Source organism: Ostrinia furnacalis, unplaced genomic scaffold, assembly GCF_004193835.3.
Source record: "Ostrinia furnacalis isolate ACB-3 unplaced genomic scaffold, ASM419383v2 OfSCF0319, whole genome shotgun sequence".
Lineage (NCBI taxonomy): Eukaryota > Metazoa > Arthropoda > Insecta > Lepidoptera > Crambidae > Ostrinia > Ostrinia furnacalis.
This window is the reverse complement of record NW_021130558.1, coordinates 363992-384913: the sequence shown is the minus strand read 5'-3', so window position 1 is coordinate 384913 and position 20922 is coordinate 363992. Positions and strand designations below refer to the sequence as shown.

The following is a 20922-nucleotide window of genomic DNA, read 5'->3' as shown; positions in this document are numbered from 1 at the left end:
CGTGTGGCACGATAAAGTTAAAATTTTGTTGACCAGTGTTATTATACTAACGTATTATTAAAAGCACAAACACTGACAACTTAATGGGTAAAATGGGCGATTTTGTATTAAAATACAAATTCCGATGTCTGTTAACTCAGGTTAAAATAATTAGGAAGGTGTAATTTAGAAAAACACTATTTATTTCTTTGCAGGTTTTATTATACGTACAAACGTCAACTGAAGGTCCTATTTCAGGCAGGTACTTTACGGAACAATGCTCTCCAAGAACTTAAATCCTGCGTAATGATATAATTATGAAAGTTTAAGAATAAAACCCTAATTAACTTATAAGTACCAATAGTTTGGTTATACATTGATATATTGCGAAAGGATAGTTTTAGAGTAAATAAAGTATTTTAATACTAACGAAAAATTACACTGTTTCACAGTCTACAGCACTAATAGATAAACTATACTCTATGTAACTAAATTCATATGAACACATTTTTTCTTATTTCTAGGTGCATCCAAAATACACACCATGCCATGTAATTATAACTACAGAGACAAAAGAGCTAAGCTATTGGTTTATTTCCGGTACCATTCCAGTAGGTACTAATCTATTCTCAAGAACAAACAATATTTAAATTGTGGTTTGCGGCATGAATGGAAGATTTCAGCAAATGCATGCAAAATTCAAGAACAGTATAGTTGCAGAATAGCATTATCGCCCGCTTTCCATATAAATCAATCCCAACCCAAATCTGTCTGTTAACTTGATTTAAATTGGGATTGATTACGCTAAGCCGGCGTAAATATGTCTAACTATTCCGGTACCAGTAAAAAAAGATGAGAATGACATGCTATCATTTTTATTAGCTATCGAAAGGGAAAAGCTTCGGTGATAATGGTAACTGAAAATATCAAAGGTAATCGGCGACAGTACGTACAAAAAACTTACAGGATTACCCCTTAATGATCTTTTTCTATCTTGTAAATACGTACGTACATACAAGTGAACCGAGATACTTACAGAACTTTTAATTTAATTGTATGGTCTACAAAGGATGTTAAATTCCACCAGCGTTTATTAACATAAAGAATGAGTGCAAAATGAGAAGAGTTGATTCTATTACTTTAAAAACAACTTATAGGATCAAAATCTAAATCACAAAAAATATACCATTTTCTAAAACTACTAGATGTTTTTTAGATTTCCCCTATCACTAGGTCTAGATTGGGTTACAGAGGGTGGTCTAGATTAGTTGTTGTAATTTGAGAAATAGGTATCAAATCCTTTCGTTCTGCACTTTAAGAATCAGCCTGTATACAACATGTAATTGAATAAATGTAAAAGCTTAGCTTGATGGTCAATGATTATTACGAATTTAATAAAATTTATGTACGTAGATAATTTATTTATTGTAGATGATATATTCGAATTATGATGAAGTACCTATTCATTATTCAATGATCATTACAAAAATGTCCTTTCGGAAAAAATCCCTAACATTAATCAAGTTTTAAATTTATTCAATTTGAAGTTGTAGTCCGTGCCAACATACTTGAAAATAAGATATAATAAGTAGGTATAGTGGCTAGCTTCTAATACCTACTTAACAAAATTGAATAATTTTATTGTCGCTCATTACCGCATGAAAGTTTGGTTTCCATATTCTTCTCTATAACAGTATTAAAAATATAAGTTTTAATTTCAATCATTAATGAAATCGGCCTATTTGAAAGGATAATTATTAGAGACATAACTCATAACTTGGTAGATTCTTGCAGTAGTAGTGATGCAGAGGGGTGACATGACTGTGGTGAACAGAGCTACGGTATACGTGCATGAAGCGCATCTGAAATCTCAATGGATGGCGTTTGAAGTAACACAAACAAAACCACCCACACCGCTACACTACCGCAAGAACCTACACCTACTTTACCTACACCAATATGCTCTGTGCCTATAACAAACATACTTTGGACAATAGAACTTTGTGGTGTGCTCATCTTCATTGCATACTTGTAACCAAACTCTTTTTGCAAATGATTGTCTCTCTATTATAATAAGAAATATAAAACTACTCTTATTAAATCTATATATTATAAAATAAACAAGGCTATAAGTGTGAAAACAATTGTAAATAGCAACAACTAATAGTAATTATGATAAAGCCTTAGATAAAAGTACTTTTTTCAAATAACATTGATTAAATAAATAAAATTAAAAAAAAAAAGAATCAAAAGTGTATACTCAAAGTTATGAGTTATACATAATAACTGCTATAATATCAGGCAGGATAGGCCTGATAACATAGAATAATAGATTATAGCCTCAATCCTTACAATTAGGATTATACACATTACATACACAATGAATAATAATAATTATGTATAGTAATAAAAACATTCTAATTACAAAAGTTTTATAAATTGCAGCAAAAAATTTTCAGTGTATAACACTTCGTGAATAAATATGTTGGGCACAGAGAAGACAACAATTTGTCCCATTAATATAACATTTGCAAGGCTTTGCCAATATTTTCATTGCACTCTTAAAATTTTCTTACTTCTACAGGTCCATGTTATGAAATAAAAGTACCACTAGTAAATGATGTGTTAAAAGCAGTAAAATATTATAGCTTTATCTGTCTTTGGAGTACTTCAGAACATTGGAAAGTACAATGTCATCCACATAGTCTCCTTGACTACTTAAATATTAACAAAGAAGGTAAATAAGTAACTTATAACAATATGATCTAAAACTATAAAAATAACATAGCTCTTATTTTCTTTCAATATAGAAAAATAAAAAATGAAATGTTGTAATACTGCACATAATTAATATATTACTCTAAATCAGTCAAGATATTGTTATACATAATGTAAAGTGACAGTCCAATGAACATAAATCTGTACCTCACAATGGTCAATTTATTAATGAACATAAATGTTGCACAATATAGATTAAAATCTAATAATTAGTATTATTAGTAAAGCTCTGTTCTTGCTGAACAAATATGCTTCATAATTAACTTTTAAGATACAAAATTATAGATAATAAAACTATTTGAACATATCCAAATTGAAACACAATCAAGTGTCTGACACATCCATATGAGAGACAATTTATTTCTAAAATGTAATAACTTCGGTGGGAATTGGAATATTTTATTTTGAAATAATTTTCACTCTCCTTCAATTAGGCTTTTGAATATGTTCAAACAGTAATGCAGCTTAGTCTATTTTGTAATCCTACTAACTAAACACTAATTTTTAATGGTAATAATAAAGCAAGTCGTGAGGCGGGATATTTGCATCAGTCTTGTGAAGTTCTCAATTGTGAAATTGTTAACGGTCATTATTTCAACTATTTGGTAATATTGTAAAAAGAAATCTGTTTATTTAAAATGATTAACTCTGTAAATTATATGCAGCACATCATATCATCAATTTATTTCAGATTTTAAGGAGGACAGAGTAGCATCCAGTACTCTTCCTGCAGCATACCCAGGTATGTTTAGGTAAGCAGGTTTGTCATGTTCGCACAGTCCTGGCTGAGTGCAGCATCGGTTTAAAGTAGAGCCACCAGCACTTGCAGAACCACTTTGACTGCCACTTGCTTCCGATGATGTCCCTTGACATATAATTTTATGGTTTGCAAACTGTTCTAAAGAACGTAACTGCTCGCCGCATATGTCGCATTTTAATTCTCGAGCATGAACTTTTTTGTGGCTGTTTAAAGATCTTGAGTTGTCAAAGACCTTAGTGCACATGTCACAATATTTTAAGATTTTTTCTCCAGTGCATACCACCTTGTGGTTGTTAAGTCTATCCAGGGACATATAGCGTTTATTATTGCACATATCACACTTGAATTGTTTTTGAGGTACTCTTCCAGTGTGAACTTGCATATGCTTACGCAAGTTACTTTTGTCTTTGATGTATTTGGAGCAAACTGAGCATTTATTGACATCTTTTCTGGAGTGGCTGGAGTCAAGATGTCTGCGAAGATGAGATTTTTTGTGAAATGGTTCTAAGCAAATTTGGCATCGGAAAGGTTTCTGTGCTGGATGTACTCCTGTAAGGTGGGTGTTGAACTCCAATATAGTAGGATAACTTTTCCTGCAGTGTGGACAGTGGAACAGCTTTCGGCATAATGAGGTGCTTGAATCACAAAATGGATCTGAGCAATCATCACAAAATGAGTCCATACCTGGTGGTGGGGTAGTACCTGATCTATAAGGCTCAACATCAATCTGCAACGGGTCACGGTCAGGAGTGCCTGCACCTGAGGGTTCCTGTTTAACCTTTGCCTGCTCACTATTTTCTGAATAATCGTCTTGTGAGGGTAAAGTTCTAGAGGTACTGGCAAGCATCCACCAGGGATTGTAATGCCAAGTTCCTAGACCTGATTGCATTGACTGACCTTTGAGATCAGTAGATTTTGTTTGTGTCTCAGCATTTGAAAAACCAGGAAAACTCGGCAACTCTTGATGTTTTGATCTCGCAGTTTCGAATATACTATGTTGTGATAAGATGTTTTCATAATCACTCGACTCCAATTTTCTGTCATTTCGCTCGCCTTGTTCTCTTTTGGACATGTTTTACTATGATTTTAGGCAAACCTGGAAGTAAAATATTGTATTTTATACAGACTGCAAGCCAATTATGTTTCATTGATTAAAAGTCTAGATCAGGTTTACAAACTAAACTAAAAGTAAACAAACAACGCAATAGCGTAGAACGCCCGCCCAGTGCGCCAATTTAGGAGATAAATGGAAATAAATTATCGTCTTTGTATTAAATTTGACCAGAATTTATCTGGAAATATACAAACAGTGAGCTAATCATTCTTGAATCGTTTCAAAGTAAAAAATTAAGAGTAAAAACGAGCTGGGTATAAACAAACAAATCTTTTTTATACTATGTTTTGTGGACTTTTGAGACCAAATTGATATGAACTTTTTGAAGAACACACACACTTATAATATTAGTAGAAATATTTGAACAAATTTAGTGAAATACATACTATTTATTTACGAATTTCCCATAAAAAATTCTACAAAATATTTTTAGAGACACGATCGGCCATTTTGTTTGATTTATTTTTTTTCATAATTCAAGAACATAATAATGCTGTGTTTTGAACTTTTATATTTTAGGCCAAATAAACCTAAAAAGGAATCGATTTGCGAGTGTCTTCTCGATTCTCGATTTCGTTTCACTCCTGCATTACTTTGTTTTGGCTTTTTCAGAAATCAAAATATCAAAAATGTTAATAATATACCTAGGTCGCGCAACAAGAGTTGAGGCCATCAACAACAACACAATCAACAATTTTAAAATTAATACATGACAAAACTGACGCGCAGAATGAATTATTTCCACAGATATGGATTAGAGTAGATGCAGCAAGTTGCTCATCAAAGCGTGCCATTCCGATATGTCCAAATGGACATACATGGTCGAGTGATGTTCATGTGATCCGATTACAACAATCGGTTACGATGATTTTACGAGGACAGTAGTAGGAACACGGTAGAAGGAAGAAATTATTTACGGATTGAGAATTGTAATTAACAGCACAAGTAACAAATAATTAATTAGAATAAAGTAGCAGTAGAAGAAGTATAAAGTAGGATTGTTTTTAATACATATCCTGCGATGTACTATTAAGAGTAATGTATGTGGTGCACTCATACACTCATACCGATCGCAAGGAACCGTACTTACTCATAACATTATGACACACACAGATCCGTGTATTCATACACCAGACAAGTTTTTGTATTGAATCGCTGGTAGGGTGAAAAAAATAATGAGATTTTACGATTTGTAAGAATTAATTTATTTAAAAAGAAAAATAAAGATGTTTTTGGTTTTGTATCGGGCCCCCGGGAAACCCCTAGTGCCAGACTTTTTGAAATAGACAGAGTAGAGGCATCTGCCTAAGGAAGTTCTATAATTTTGCCATTACCTTTTTTATAAATGACGGCGGAAGAACAATTTTATTCAAACCTTTTGATTTGTTTTGATTATTTTATAGGGCTTGTCTTAAAGCACAATACTATTCATTGCACTTATAATATAATTATGAAGAAACATCTTTTGTGTTTCATTTTACTTCCAACGTTTTTTACCACATTGAATTTTGTCGTTTAGAAAAATCTTCAAAAGTAGGTACCTGACTTAGCTTAACAAAACGTATTGGCAAAACTACGCATTTTTACATTTATTAAAAATAAAAAGTTTGAGTGAATAGTCTTTATCTTATGAATGAATTACTAGTAGTACTATTTAACATAATGGAATAACGATCATTACTTTCCTAAACATTAGGCACAACAAAAATAAATAATGTAGAATAACGTCTACCACTACAAAATTATTTTAAACCACAGTCAGACAAGCTATAAATTTAATAAAATATCAGTTTTATCGGAATTAATTAATTTTCGAATCAAGTCATACGATATCATTCGATGACTTTGCGAATGCAGTACGATGATACGATTACTTTTACGTTGCGGCAATCACTAAAATTCGCTAAAATGACACTAATGACGTTTAAAAAGTGGCACGCTCGGCTTCATACAATTTTTGACACATGCTTCATCTATCCATATCTGTGATTATTTCGCTCACCCTTTCACTCGCTCACCTTTCGCTCGACGCTCTCCCGCTAACATTGGCGAAGTTATTTAGTTCCGCGCACTGATACGCGAGACGAAGGTGATTAAAAAGTAAACGACCAGAGACAAACGAAGAATTAAAAAAAAAAGAATGAAAATAATGACAGTGACAAGTAGATATAATGGTTTTTTCCCATAATTCCCCTAAATCTAATCTCACTGATTAATTTTTATTTACGTTACTACGTTTAGTAATCTAGGTAAAACAAAGAAAATTGATTGTTAAAATTATGGAGTGGCTTGGCTCCACACTGTTGAAGGCGTTTTGGAGACCCGGTCTCACTTCAGTAAGGTTAGTTTTTTTCAGCAAAATTATTATATGGTTAGAGAGTAGCGTGAAAGAATTATTCTTATTATACCTAATTGTTATTTTTAAGAGTGTTTATGCTAAAGTACTGTTCAGTCAAATTTTATATGTTTTTCAGAACAAGGTATCACGCTGATAAAACTCGATTGGTTCGGAGATACGGTTATGAAGAAAAACTCTGGTGTGGTGGGGTATTACCACGAACCAAAGGCAAAGAACTGCCCATCCCAGAATACAGGTATTGTTGTAGCTATTTAGCATCAGAGAGACCTTTCATAATACTCATACCTGTGGAAAAACATTCAGCCACAGTGCTTTTATTTTTTACAAATCGTCCATTTAGCCAATGTCAAAAATAATTATTGCTTACACTATTTTTTTAATTGTTTTACAGACCCGCAAATCCATGGACAGAAAGGAGGGCACTATTTGGTCAGAATGACTATATTGATATTCTAGGGCCAGGTAACTTGCATCCTGTAAAAACACTATACACGGTTCCTTCATGGATCAGAGGAGTGCATGGAAGTGAATACCATGTAAGTACAAATTCAAATTGCTGCTAGTTATCTAGATTTGTCAGAAATAGATAGTGGTTTACACGTGAAAATTATCATTATCAAAAGCAAGTTATAAAATTTTATACAAGGATAAGTATTCCCTATGACTACTTTTTTAAAATAACCCTTGCTAATGCAATGTAATTATCTTTCTAGATTTTGCTCAGAAAAAGGAAGATGTGGGCCAAAACTGGATCTCCCCAAACAAGACCCACCAAGTGGAAGGATATGGAGAAGAGAATAGGATATCTCTATAGATTTCTAAATAGGAAAACTAAAACTGGACGTTCTGATCAGTAAAAAATATGATAATTATAGATGTAGATAAAATAATGTTACAATATTATTATAAAAAATAAAATGTTTACATGTAGGTTATTCTAAGATTTTTATTTAACAACAAACATGATGCAGGTATCTAAGTAATTTGGTATCTTGGTATATATGTCGCAGTCAGATTGTATAATCCGCCGTTTTACATTACAGCTAGGCATTTTGCATTACAGCTCTGTTTTGTAATACGGCGGATTAACGTTTAGCCGGATTGAATACGGCTGAATGAAAATCCGCCGGAATGTATTCGGCGCCAAACGTTCTTCAATACGGCTAGCCGTAATGTAAAACAGCGTGTCATTACCCGCTGCTTTGACAGTTTTTAGTTCCTATTTTCAATACCGTGGCGCTGCCGGATAAAGTGGCTATGGATTCTGGTGTTCGGCGGAATCCTACACAACATTATTAGTGCAAAAATATGAAATTATGATTATATATATTATTCAAGAAAAATAACCCAGAAAAAATTACTGAAACTTTATTGTTTTGAGTTACCTGTTCCCTTTGATCATTTTTGATGTCTAAAAAAGACTAAAGCCAAGTATCTAATTAATTCTTGTTTAGAAAAGTCTAATTGGTTTGAGTTACTTTTTTTTAGATGGCTGTCCCTTGTGATTTATAAATAAGTAAAAAAAAATACTGAAGCCAAATATATTATTTAGTATACAGTGACGAAGGTAATAATTCTTAAAATCTGTTTTATTAAAATTTATTTTCATTAAACATTGTTTTATTTTGTAAGTATGGTCACCCTACAATCTATAGTAGTACGATGCGGCTAAACGTGGGCCGCCGTATTGAAGAACGTATCGCAATGACAATCCGCCTAAACGTTGAACCGCCGTATTACAAAACAGAGCCGTAATGTAAAATGCCTAGTGGTAATGTAAAACGGCGGATTATACAATCCGACTGCGACATATACAGGGTAGGTAGACCTTTTAGAAGTACCTTAACCATTATAGTTACACTACTAGTATTATCAGAAAGGATTGCTAGTTTCTTACATTTCACATAAAACTTGGAACAAGAATTTCAAAATATTTTTAATTTTCTATTGAGAGACTACAACAGCTAATGTACTTCCAAAAATCCACCTTTAAATTAATTAGCATTTAGAGTATTATAACGTGATAGGGTATCCCCAGTCTTCTTTGATCATATCGGCCGCTTTCTCGGCGATCATTACGACGGGCGCGTGCGTGTGCGCAGCGGGTATGCGCGGCATTACAGACGCGTCGGCTACCCGCAGCCCTCGTATGCCGTTTACCGCCAATCGAGGAGAAACCACGCCGGTGGGATCCCCCACTGGAGCCATTTTACACGTACCCACCTGTAAAGTGGAATTTATTTATTTATTTATTATTAGGCATACACAACAAGTAACAATCACAAATAAGTACCTAATATATAAAGAAAGTAACTTATGCTTAGATCTAGATCATCACTCAAATAACGTGTACACACAGCATGGTTAAAATATTGCGTAAACAGTATTATATTGTCTTAATTAACAGTAATAAACAGTAACAAATAGGTAACAATACTAGCTATGTCAAAGTAATGCCCGAAGAGGAAGCGCAGAAGAAGGAATGGGTAAAAGTTACCTGCAAATTGGACACGTAGTCTCTTCAGTTTCGGAGACTTTCTGATAATTATATTTATATTAAAAATTGCTAACTAGAGAGGTAAATCTTTCGGATTTTTGACGGGACGGTACTAATAATGGATAATGAAATGAAATAGGCAGGGTGCTTATTGACAAAAATACAACCATGTTAAAAAATTACCTGATGGTCGATCGTTATAGATGTTTGCATTATAGCACATTGCCAGTATTCATCCGAATCAAAGGGAACATTCTGGCATCCTGGGAAAGGAACGTTATGCAGTTTCGTTCCGTATCGCTGGAATGATCTGGTGTTTATAACTTTTTGTATCTGAAAATATAAATGGGGTCGCTCCATAAAACTTGTTTCTTATAAATCGGTTAAAACAAGGTCGTAATTTTTTACGTAACACGATTTTATGCAGAGTGCTACGACCAAACCCATACAATAAAGGGTTATTTATTCTCAAAACCTACCATGCGAACTCCTTCAACTAAAGCGTATAAGTCATTAATATCATTGAAGTAGTTCAATTTGATGAGTGGATGATCAGAGAAGTTCCCCGTTCGCAGCTTTAGTCTGCCCACGCTGCGCGGCCTGATGAGCACGGGGTTTATGGCAAACGAAGCCTCTCTGACTTGGGGTGGTAGGGAGCCATATACTTGCCAATACCACTTGTCGGTGACACCTGAAAAAAGATTTTCTTACAAAATTATGTTCGAAAGCTACAGGATTTCGAACATAAGTGGGTACCTATGCTTAGTTCACGAGAAAATGTTCAAACTAAAGCATTTTAGGTCAGAGTATTGAAAATCAAGTTTCAGGTAACGTTTCGTAAGCTTAACACTTTAGCTACAGAAAGTAAAAAGTTCTTTATTTCTAGTGTAGGTACAAAACAATGAAAAAGAATAAATGTCTGTAGATACCAAGCAAGCCTCGCAAGATGCCCAACAAATCTCCGGCGAGCGAGCCTCCTCCCATGACCAGTTCTATGTCAGGCCTGGTGGGGGAATGGTCCTGGGAGGCGTAGCGGGTGCGCAGGAACGCCAGGCCAGCTGCCCCACCAGGTAGGGTTAGAGGACCACCCCCCGCTAGGTACTGAACTGCCGATACTGGCGAAGCAGCGGTTTTCTGGGGAATAAAAGACATTACACATTTTTTTCACGATTGTTGACACTGCACAATTGTTTAAATAAATAATTGCATGATGTAAACGTAGTTTTAGTATTGATAATAATGATTTAGAGTTTTTGTACAATTAACTTTAAAAAAAAAACCCACTTCAAATGCGTGAACACAAAAAAAAACTAAAAATCAAAAATTTCTACCCTTGGGGGTGAAATATTTTCTTCAAATTCGCATGAAACCACCCTTTTGATAATACCTATTCAACAAAAAAATAATCGTTCAAATTGGTTCATAATCGGCGGAGATATTTCGTATAAAAAAGTTCATCCCCAATTTTCCACTGTTGGGGGTGAATTATTTTCTTCAAATTCGCATGAAACCACCCTTTTGATAATACCTATTCAACAAAAAAATAATCGTTCAAATTGATTTATAATCAGCGGAGATATTGCGTATAAAAAAGTTCATCCCCAATTTTCCACCCTTGGGGGTTGTTTTTTCTATTATTAAATTTAAATGGGACCACCCTTGAGGTATCACCTATACGCCTAAAAAAGATTTGTTCAAATCGGTTCATAATTGGCGGAGTTATCGCGTAACAAACATAGAAAAAAAAACATACGGGCGAATTGAGAACCTCCTCCTTTTTTGAAGTCGGTTGAAAAAACTGAATTAGTAGGTTCGGTCGTGGGTAAATAAATTCTAAAGAATTGACTAAAGATTTACAGGAGTAAAGAAAGGTTTTGTCAAACACTCCTAAATTAGGTAGGTATGTTATCCTTATAGTTATGCGCTTAGGTAGAGTCTATAGTCCGATTTTTAATTCGACGGAATTCTGACAGCTGTCATTTTTTGACAATTCAGATGTAATAAGCCTTTTTTGCTTTGAATTATTAATAAATAATATGAAATGAAATTTCATCAAGTACAACTTACAAGAATGAACTATTGTTTGTTGTGTCAATTCAATGTACACTAATTATTATGTACATTTTAGAGTTTAAATAGAAAAAAACGTGTTTTTAACACAGTAAAACAACATATTATCATTTACGAAAATATGTATTGATCATCAATCATCATTATCGTCGTCATAATCAACTTGGATTATAAAATTGGCATCTTGTTAAATTGGTTATTTGATGAACCTAAGATTTTATTCACAAAAGGATTTTCATAAAAAAGGTTTGTAACCCATGGATTATTGGCCAGGGAGTCCAGTAATAGAAAAATAAATTCCCAATTTTTTTTGTAACTTCAAAAATATGATAATAAAAATTCAAATAACCATTTTGGAATGATCAGTACATTTTTAAGCCTTAGTTTTTCAAGTGAAACCTTAAATTCAAGAAAGGGTTATTTTTTAATTTGTGAAAATGCTCTCCATTCATAATGGGAACGTTTCAATGTTGACAACACTTCTGAAATGTCAAAATTCCGTCGAATTAAAAATCAGAGTTTAGTAATTTAATTAATCATAGGCAGGGGTGTAAGGTAACATACATTTTAACTTTCCTGAGTATCTACATACTTTATCTATATCATATCAGCTTAAATAAAAAGAAATTGTAGGTACAATACGTACATAAGTATGCTTACATCATTAACACAAATACTAGAGTCGTTCACTAAAAATGCGTTTCCAGAAAAGGTCACGTGGTCTTGCAGGTTGTACCCTACAGGAAGATTCATGATGGGCGTAATTCCAACTTCTTGTAAGTGTTCTTCAGGACCAACTCCAGATACCATCAAGAGTTGAGCTGATCCAATGGTACCTGCTGCCAAAACTACCTCTCGCCGTGCCAATACTTGCCGTCTGTAAATGAAAGTAGAGGGGTAATACCTACAGTACGAAGCGAAAATGGTCGTCTAATTATTTCATTAATTATAGGTCACGTAATATTCGTGTACTAATGACGCTAATAAACATTTAAGTCACCATTAACAACCTATAAAATGATAACTATCTTATTAACAGTCCATAAAATTTTAAGAACCATTTTATTAATCGCTATGTTTTCTCATGAATATTCGCCACTGGAAAATCTATTAATTAAAGGTACTTAAAATATTATGTAAATTACCTTAACCTTCCTTTAGTAAATTCCACGCCATAGGCTGTGTTAGTTGATGGATCAATCATTATTTTCTGAACTATTGAATGTTTTGTCACCATCAAGTTTTTTCTATACCGAATAGGTTCCAAAAAAGCTTTAGAAGTACTGCATCTTCTGCCCTTTCTCATAGTAGCTTGAGGCTTTGAAAATCCAATGACTTCTTCTCCATTCGGGTCTTGCCACTTGTGGCCCAATTCTTCTCCTGCTTTCTTAAATAAAACTTCAAGAGGAGACTTATGAGGTGAATAATCTATATCTAAGTATCCGCCTCTACCATGATACGAAGAATTCATTAGGTTACTTATTCTAATATTCTCTGACTTTTTGAAATATGGCAATATTTCTGAGTAACTCCAGCCTTGATTACCCATTCTAGCCCAGTCATCATAATCATCTGGGTGTCCTCTTTGATATATTAAGAAATTTAAAACACTACTCCCTCCTAATACTTTGCCCCGAGGCAAGAAGCAGACTTTTCCTCTAAGGTCCTTGCACGCTCTTGGTTCAGGTTCTGAGTTGTAACCCCAATTCATTGGCGTCAAAGAGAGGAAGGGAGCGAATATTGGTATATCAGAGAAGAAGTTTTCGTTTCCTCCACCTTCTATTAGTAGAACTTTCCATTCTGATATTTCTGTCAGCCTATTTGCTAAGACACTCCCGGCTGATCCAGCTCCAACAACGATAAAGTCAAATTGTTCTAGATTATTTGGCGTATAGTCTGGCACGAATCCTTCTCTAGGACTGCGAGGCAGAGGGCGAAAAACATCCGTCCAAAAATCGAAAAATTTCGAGGGGTCAAAGGCGATGGTCGCTGTAATTTGTATCCAAATTAATATCCATCGCATGATTTAAGTATAGTCATTCCTGAAACAAATAACAAAAACTTTGTAATGTTGAGAAGTTTATCTATGCTGAAAAATGATTATTCATATTAGGTAATAATTGTGATTTTTAATTATAGGACAGTGCAGTAGTTATGGGCAGTCTAGTGACTTTAGATCATGGGAACTTTATTGGGTTTTGTATAGTGCGACTAAGTAGGTATCTACTTAAAAGCATTTAACTTGTCTTGAAACTTGAAAAAATCGTCTCAGGTGACAATTGCTCTGTAGCTTAGTGGCTTAGGCAGTCGTCCGGCAAGCGAGTGGTTGGGGGTTTCCCTCCTGGCTTTTCAAGTTTTAAAATGTGTTTCATGCTTATTAGTGATGAGATTACAACTTTTGTCTTCATAATGAACACAACCTATGCACTTTAAGCGAAACTCTAGCAAACAGACATACCTACTTAGTGCTATTTTCAGTTTACTTAGGTAGGTAGGTACTTATCAATTCAGCTACTTGTGTCATCATCTAAGATGTGGTTGAAATGATCATCCACACTAGTCACGACCATGCATGGGCTATTCATGGATATCTATAGAGCTCTTGAAATTTGTATTAAAGGCACGTGTGGTAGGCACTTCGATATCTGTGTTGACGTGCTCTAAGGTATTCGAAGGTCACTCCTTGTCACAATCTTAAGATCGCCTATTTATGCCCATTGAGTTGCCAGGACATGAATGAATACAAATGTGCACATAAGTTGTGTTTGCATAGGTAAGTAACCTAAACGTCAATCAAAGTTAAAGTACACATCACTTGGTAGAGCCATTGTGTAACCTGCTGGTCTTACTCTGAATTTATATGATAGTGATTTAAGTTGACCATCATCACCAGCTATAAGTTGTTGGACCCATTGGGTATGAAATTTAATCCATTTTGCAGTCGAAAAAAAAGTTTAAATCCCACAGCGGTAATGTTTAGTGAGTTGCACGACGACAGTAGTTGACCCATTCAAATCACTCTGCCGAACAAAAGTTTATACATACCTACTCGTAAGTAGAAAAGGGAGCACGCGCTCAAGCTAGAAATCGCTAATCAGAATCCGGGGGTGATGATTGGGCTTGATATTTTTAACGTTAACTGCACAAGTATGCTTATTGTGCTCATTACACTAACATTTGCCCCGGCGACGGGGTTAAGTTATATTAATGAATCAAATTGAAATTTATATTCGTGTCATTATAATATTTCCTTTTTAATTCAATAGAGAATAGGCACTGCCTACTTGATTATGCATACCACAGCCTTTATAAAAGTGTGATATGGCATTGTCCGACAATTAGCGCGCCAGCCGCCAACTTTATCGAAAACGACACGTATCCGGTCAAGTATTAGGTATGAGTATGTCATTGCCATTAAGGTATGGCAATTTCTTTTGATAAAAACATAAACATTATAGTTACTACTTATACTGTAAGCGAGTTTAAGACGGTTCTTTGGGCTCGCTCTTGCCGAGCGTGGTTTGACATCGTGTGAGAATCTTACGAGAAAACTGACACCAACATCTAATTCTGGTGGGCGTGTTAATGATAATTGCTCTACATAATAAAATGATAGAATAGTAGAGCAATACTAATCAACTCCTGTTTATACGAGTATCTACCTAGTAATTAAGTAGGTAATATACAGTGTGAGTCACGTTAAAGTGTACATATGAAAATAGATGAAACTAGACCTATTTTTATCGACAAAAAAGAGGTCAATTTTTTTTTGAAAAAATCGTCTCAGGTGACAATAATTGCTCCGTAGCTTATTGGCCAAGGCAATCGTCCGGCAAGCGAATGTAATAAAAACCACCGGTTATAGGGGCATTTTTTGGAGAAATTTATTAAATAACCAAAAAAACACGAATTTTAAAGCAGATTTTTTTCAAAAAGTATCATTTTTTATTATTTGTTGGCCTTTTTTGTGTATTTTATGTATTTTTTTAGTATCGCCTGTTATTTAGCATTATTACTGTTTTTATTTTATCAGGAGATACCGCTTAGTTTAAAAGTTATTACGTTTTCTTTACAATAAGTAATTGGAAGAAAAAAAATTCTATAAAAAATTAAAAAAAAATCTCAAAAAATTTTTGACCTCTTTTTTGTCGATAAAAATAGATCTAGCTTCATCTATTTTCATATGTACACTTTAACGTGACTCACACTGTATAGAAAATATCGTAATTTTAATACTTTATAATTTGGTTATTTCGGTTTGTTGGTCTCTGAATGCTTGAATATTGAACACAGGTCCTTTAGTGGGAGATGCAGCAATAATGAGATGAAGATACAACGACTTGACATCAAAATTGAGTACTTTGCTTATTATGGAGATGTCCTCAAAATCAATAAATATTATCCTTGAAATCATACACACCATTCTGTTGATTACTTATGTGATGTTCATTACGGTTGTTAACGACGTATTTGCCCTTCATAGACTTATTACGTGGGTTTATATTAATAGGCAATTTTAAAACATTCGGCTTTCATTATAAGGCCGTATTTTATACCTTGCATTGCAGAATATTGTTTTAATGAAAGTTGTTTCCAAAATGGTTTACCTACTTATTTTCTAAAATTACGGCATGCAACGATTTAAAAACATCGGGTCACACCTATTTGCTATATGCACGCTAAAGTTGTACACAACATTATTAATTACCTAAATATCTAAATTCCAGTCAACCGTTACTTATTAGTTTATTACACTTTTCAAATTGGATTCCAAAGTTATTAAAAGTAATGAAATAATCAACAGACTGGCAAAGGACTCCTGCGAATAGAGCAGTTATTTTTACCAAATAGGGATGCATCGGTGGAACAGGCTCACAAACTATGCAAAGTTTTATAATAAACTAGCTTTTGCCCGCGGCTTCACCGCTTTCGCATTTATAATATTAGTAGGATAATTAATATCATAGCTATTTTTCTTTAAATTTTAAAATGCCGATGGACTTTGCATAATTATTCTAAATACCTTAATTATAATAAAGGTATGACGGAGTCAAACAATAGAAGAAGTTGACAAAACTCGAAATTTTATTGATAATGTAGTTAGGTTCTAATTGTTCAATCGGAAAAACGTCTCTCGTTCGCTTACTCACTATCTATACCAGTGGTTCTTAACCTTTAAGTCACGAGGGACCATTTTACCAAATTTCTGTCTTGTCAGGGACCACTTTTTTTTCCAAAATCCTATGAAAGGGGAGGTCGATTTCTCGCCCACTGTGCGCCGTTTGCGTTGTGTTGACTCGACTCATCCATCACGTCACGTCACTTGTTTATTACGATGTCTTCGTGGACCACTTGGAATGCCTCTAGGGACCACCAGTGGTCCGCGGACCACCGGTTAAGAACCACTGATCTATACGCTCTACATGTCACTGAAAGATTTGTACGAGTACCTACTAGGTTAGGTACTCACTCCTAAGGACTTCGGTTCATTACGAGTACAACTCGGAAACGTAATAGTTACCTAATTAAATCTAAAATTTATTAAGTAAGATTGTATTAAAATTTATTTGTTTTTTAAATGTTATGAAATTCTAAATAATCGATAAAATTAATTAAGAAATTAGCCAATTAAAAACCTACTTTATGATGAGTTTAATTAGATACCTAAGTAGTTACGCCCGTATTCACAAACATTACTATGTGATACACGAACCAATCACAGAGCTCTTTTCAACGCTGTGCGTTCGATTTGCTCTTTCACTTAAGCAAGCATAGTTTGTGAATACGGGCGTTAGACTACTTAGATAGGATGTAACATTTGAATATACATAAAATATTTTCTATTTGAGAGTGAAAATTATGTAACTGAAAATTTTCAGGCTTAGGTATAGGTAAGTTAACAGATGATAAAGGTTAAAAATGTCTTCATTTAATCATCTTCAATTTTGAATTATAGGATTAATACCTTCGAGTACCTAGTTACAATTTATTGAACGGCTACATAGGTGTTAGATGTGTGTATGTAAGTAGATGTTTGTGTATTATGCAAGTTTGACTCTAGTTACTTTACCGGTTTCGGAGAAGCCGTTTCCTTAAATTAAAACATTACGATTACAACATTATACTAATTTACGATGCTCAGTAGGTACTTCATCTCTCGATTCTCTCAGGCTGGTACAGTACTATGATATAGTAGGTACTTACTCTGTGCTGGTAATTACTAATTCTAATTAAGTGAATCGATATCGAAAGGAGGCACGCTTGATCATTCCTCTTAGAAATTATTAAATTTTATCGAATATCGTATTTATTATTGGTGGTTCTTTCTCTAGTTAATAAACTGTTTCATGCTTAGCAATCTATTTTTTTATCTATGGTCCATGCATCTGCTGCCCTTAGTCTGTGAGTAAAGTATGCAATTAAGGCTGGGTTGCACCATCTCACTTTGGCTGTAGTCAAAAATCTGTCAAACTCCATACAAAAATCACCGGTTATCGTTATATTTATGGTCAAAGTTTGGTGGTGCAACTCAGCCTAAGTACTTTTAAATGTAGGTCTACTGACCGAGTGCTACCTACTTAGTCGTATTTTAGTGCTAGTATTAATGAGTCGGCTTAAAGTCGACGACCTCATGGTCAGAAGCTATTAAATCAAAGATGTTATTAGCCTTTAATCTTTCGTAATATCACAGATAATATAATACTAGTGTAATATCATTTACGTTACTTACATTGTCGATGCGATTGAAATACCCACTCGTATTGTATTTATTTTGAGTGGTATCACTTCATAAGTGTCTTCTGAAGGGTTTGCTAAGATTTTTTTTTTAATTGTCGATGACCACTGAGACCTTAGTCTCTCGTTTTGTTCTGTATTTATAATGACTCTATTAAGCTTAGTACTGACACACAATAGGAGTGAGGTGCATAATAAAATATGGCAAATATGCAGCCAAAAATAGTTAAGTAGCTCACTGAGGCGATATCTGCGCACCCCTTAATAAAATAAATGCACTTGCAGGCTTCGGTAGAGACGGGGGGTGAAAAAATGGTGCAGTCCTGTTGTAGGGGGGGTTGTCCAGGGGGGACAACAGGATTTCGAAATCCTGTTGGCTCCCCCAGGGGGGCCAAGCAGGGGGGACAACAGGACTGCACCGAAAAAATTGAGAAACAGTTCCCATAGCGGAAAGTTCTATGGGACAGACAATATCTTTTTTGAGTAACTAAGAGGCTGGCATCGTGACTTTTTAGAGAATTTTAAATACCTAATTCTGCAAAAAATTTACCTACTTACACCAAAACATTTACACCTGTTAGATATTTTTGTGCCGGCTACCTCAATTTACATAACAGGTGACTATGAATTTTGACCATGTCTATTGCCATTAAAATACCATCCTTGACTTTAATGCCAATTTTTAAACAGACTACAAATTACGTTTTTTAGAAGATGATAACTTTTAAATGAGCATGTAGATACAATAATATTTAAGATGAAATTACTCTGGTAAAAAAATATTTATATGTTTTTTATTTCACTGTAGATTTAAAGCCTGTTTAGTCAACGCCTGTTCACTCTAGAAAAGACCTATAAAAGTAATTTCAGGAAGCGCTGATTGGTAATTAGATTAATTATTTTAATTGTAGATTATTAGTTTGTATTTAATTAGTGTTTTGTATCCAACTTGACCTTAAACTAAATTATTTTTAGGGAGAGATGCTAATTACGAAAAAAGGCAACTGAAAACTTAAAAGTTTAAATTTAAGCACTTGGACAATTTTCTTTTACCTTGAGTTGGTCCTTTAAATATGTAAATCCACACCCTTTATAAAACTCTATGTTATGTCACTGTCATTTCTCACTGTAACTGCACTATCATTCACAAGATCACTGTCACAGGATGATGGTCGATGGGTTTGGGTCAGCGGGTCCTCGCTGACTGGTCGCTCGGCTACACGCACCGGGGTGTACTTCGGATTGGTCGCGTGCGCGGGCGACTCTACGCAATTTAAGGTTAGCAGAATCTAACCGGCCTTGCGATTCTGATCATTGTTATTCCAACATTAAAATACAAATTGATCTATTTCGCCCGGTGCTATTAGGACCGGTCAAGGGCTCACGGACTATTACGCGTGACATGTTAAATTGTTATTTATTTTACAAATTATGTGGTAGTAGAACTTAGGCAAAGTTTTGTAGATGGAATATTTCTTGATTACATCGATTATTACAATAATTTTAATTAATCAAAATAATTTGTATTAATGTAATAATACTTTTTTTTTAAAAAAAAATATACAGTGTGTTCGGGCATGTAGTGATCAAACTTTAAGGGCGAAATTTTGCTAGATTTCGCCCTTATAGTTTGATCACTACATGCCCGGACACACTGTATAATGGTCAGGCATATTCGAAATAACATTAATCTGCAGCGGGATTCAAACCGGCTGCGCTGGAGTTGTGCTGGGTTCATGAACCATCAAGCCTAGCGGCCGGCACAGAAGGCAAAGAGAAATTGTAAATATTTATTAAATAAATTATTGTCAGTAAAGTATTTGGAAAGTTACAAGACGATACAAAGATACTATGAAAAATTCTAGAAGAGAAAATCCATTTCTTTCAGGACTACTCTATCATTTTCTTTTCAGCTGAAACCCGGCAAGTCTGATACTTGCTATAATACAAAAGCAGGTAAGTAGGTAATGCCTTCATAATTTTAATAACTACTTAAATACTACAATATTATCAAATCCTCTGTAATAGGAGTGCTAGCGAGCTTTTCGCGAGATTGATCTTTGACATTATAGCAGTGGGAATAATCAATGCCTCTAGCTAGTGTCTAGCTAGACAATGTATATTATTACTTAATAGTGTAATGTTAGGACACAATAGAATGTACATGTGATTTCATCGAATTGAAATCAAAAGATAGACCGTGGATAGACTCTCTCAATGTAAAGACACTTGTCGAAAAAGCTAAATGTCGAAAAACTTATTAGCAATTTTTTTTATTGCATTGCTTGCCAAGTTATGCCTACTAGATCTTCTTAAATTTCCAGCTTCCACAGGTCTATAGTAACCAGTATTTGTACCAAAACATCAACAGTTTTTGCAATGACTGACATAGTTGCACCGCCGTGGGCAACAATCGGAAATTATTGACAAAAAATAGATCGATACTTGCGTGAGCCTTGCGCAACATCGGCTGAGTTGTATTACCCACTAGGTCTATCTTTCCTTCGGGCATGAGGCAACGGCCCCCAATGTCAGCTGTGCAGGTAACTGTGCTTTATAAGTTGACTTTTGGACCTAGTGATTTTGATTGGGTACGTAGATTGGCCTTGACCGCCTCTGCTATTCGCGAT

General features: G+C 34.4%; 3 protein-coding genes across 3 annotated transcripts; 1 reads left to right on the top strand and 2 right to left on the bottom strand.

Annotated features, from left to right (window-relative positions):
• Window positions 1-161: 161 nt before the first annotated feature.
• Window positions 162-5093, bottom strand: LOC114359815 (zinc finger protein 234-like). The gene is made up of 2 exons (XM_028314330.1): window positions 5018-5093; window positions 162-4613 (listed from the first exon to the last, which is right to left on the bottom strand). Exon 2 carries the CDS (start codon window positions 4587-4589, stop codon window positions 3435-3437), a length of 1155 nt encoding a protein of 384 aa, XP_028170131.1. The 5' UTR covers window positions 4590-4613; window positions 5018-5093; the 3' UTR covers window positions 162-3434.
• A 1682-nt stretch (window positions 5094-6775) lies between these two features.
• Window positions 6776-7888, top strand: mRpL51 (mitochondrial ribosomal protein L51). Its single transcript, XM_028314726.1, has 4 exons — window positions 6776-6972; window positions 7106-7225; window positions 7382-7526; window positions 7704-7888. The coding sequence occupies exons 1-4, from the start codon at window positions 6911-6913 to the stop codon at window positions 7845-7847; spliced, it is 471 nt and encodes a 156-aa protein (XP_028170527.1). The 5' UTR covers window positions 6776-6910; the 3' UTR covers window positions 7848-7888.
• A 1054-nt stretch (window positions 7889-8942) lies between these two features.
• Window positions 8943-19525, bottom strand: LOC114360131 (glucose dehydrogenase [FAD, quinone]). Its single transcript, XM_028314714.1, has 7 exons — window positions 19346-19525; window positions 12703-13599; window positions 12218-12434; window positions 10417-10621; window positions 9967-10178; window positions 9671-9820; window positions 8943-9213 (listed from the first exon to the last, which is right to left on the bottom strand). The coding sequence occupies exons 2-7, from the start codon at window positions 13578-13580 to the stop codon at window positions 9004-9006; spliced, it is 1872 nt and encodes a 623-aa protein (XP_028170515.1). The 5' UTR covers window positions 13581-13599; window positions 19346-19525; the 3' UTR covers window positions 8943-9003.
• Between the last annotated feature and the right edge of the window lie 1397 nt (window positions 19526-20922).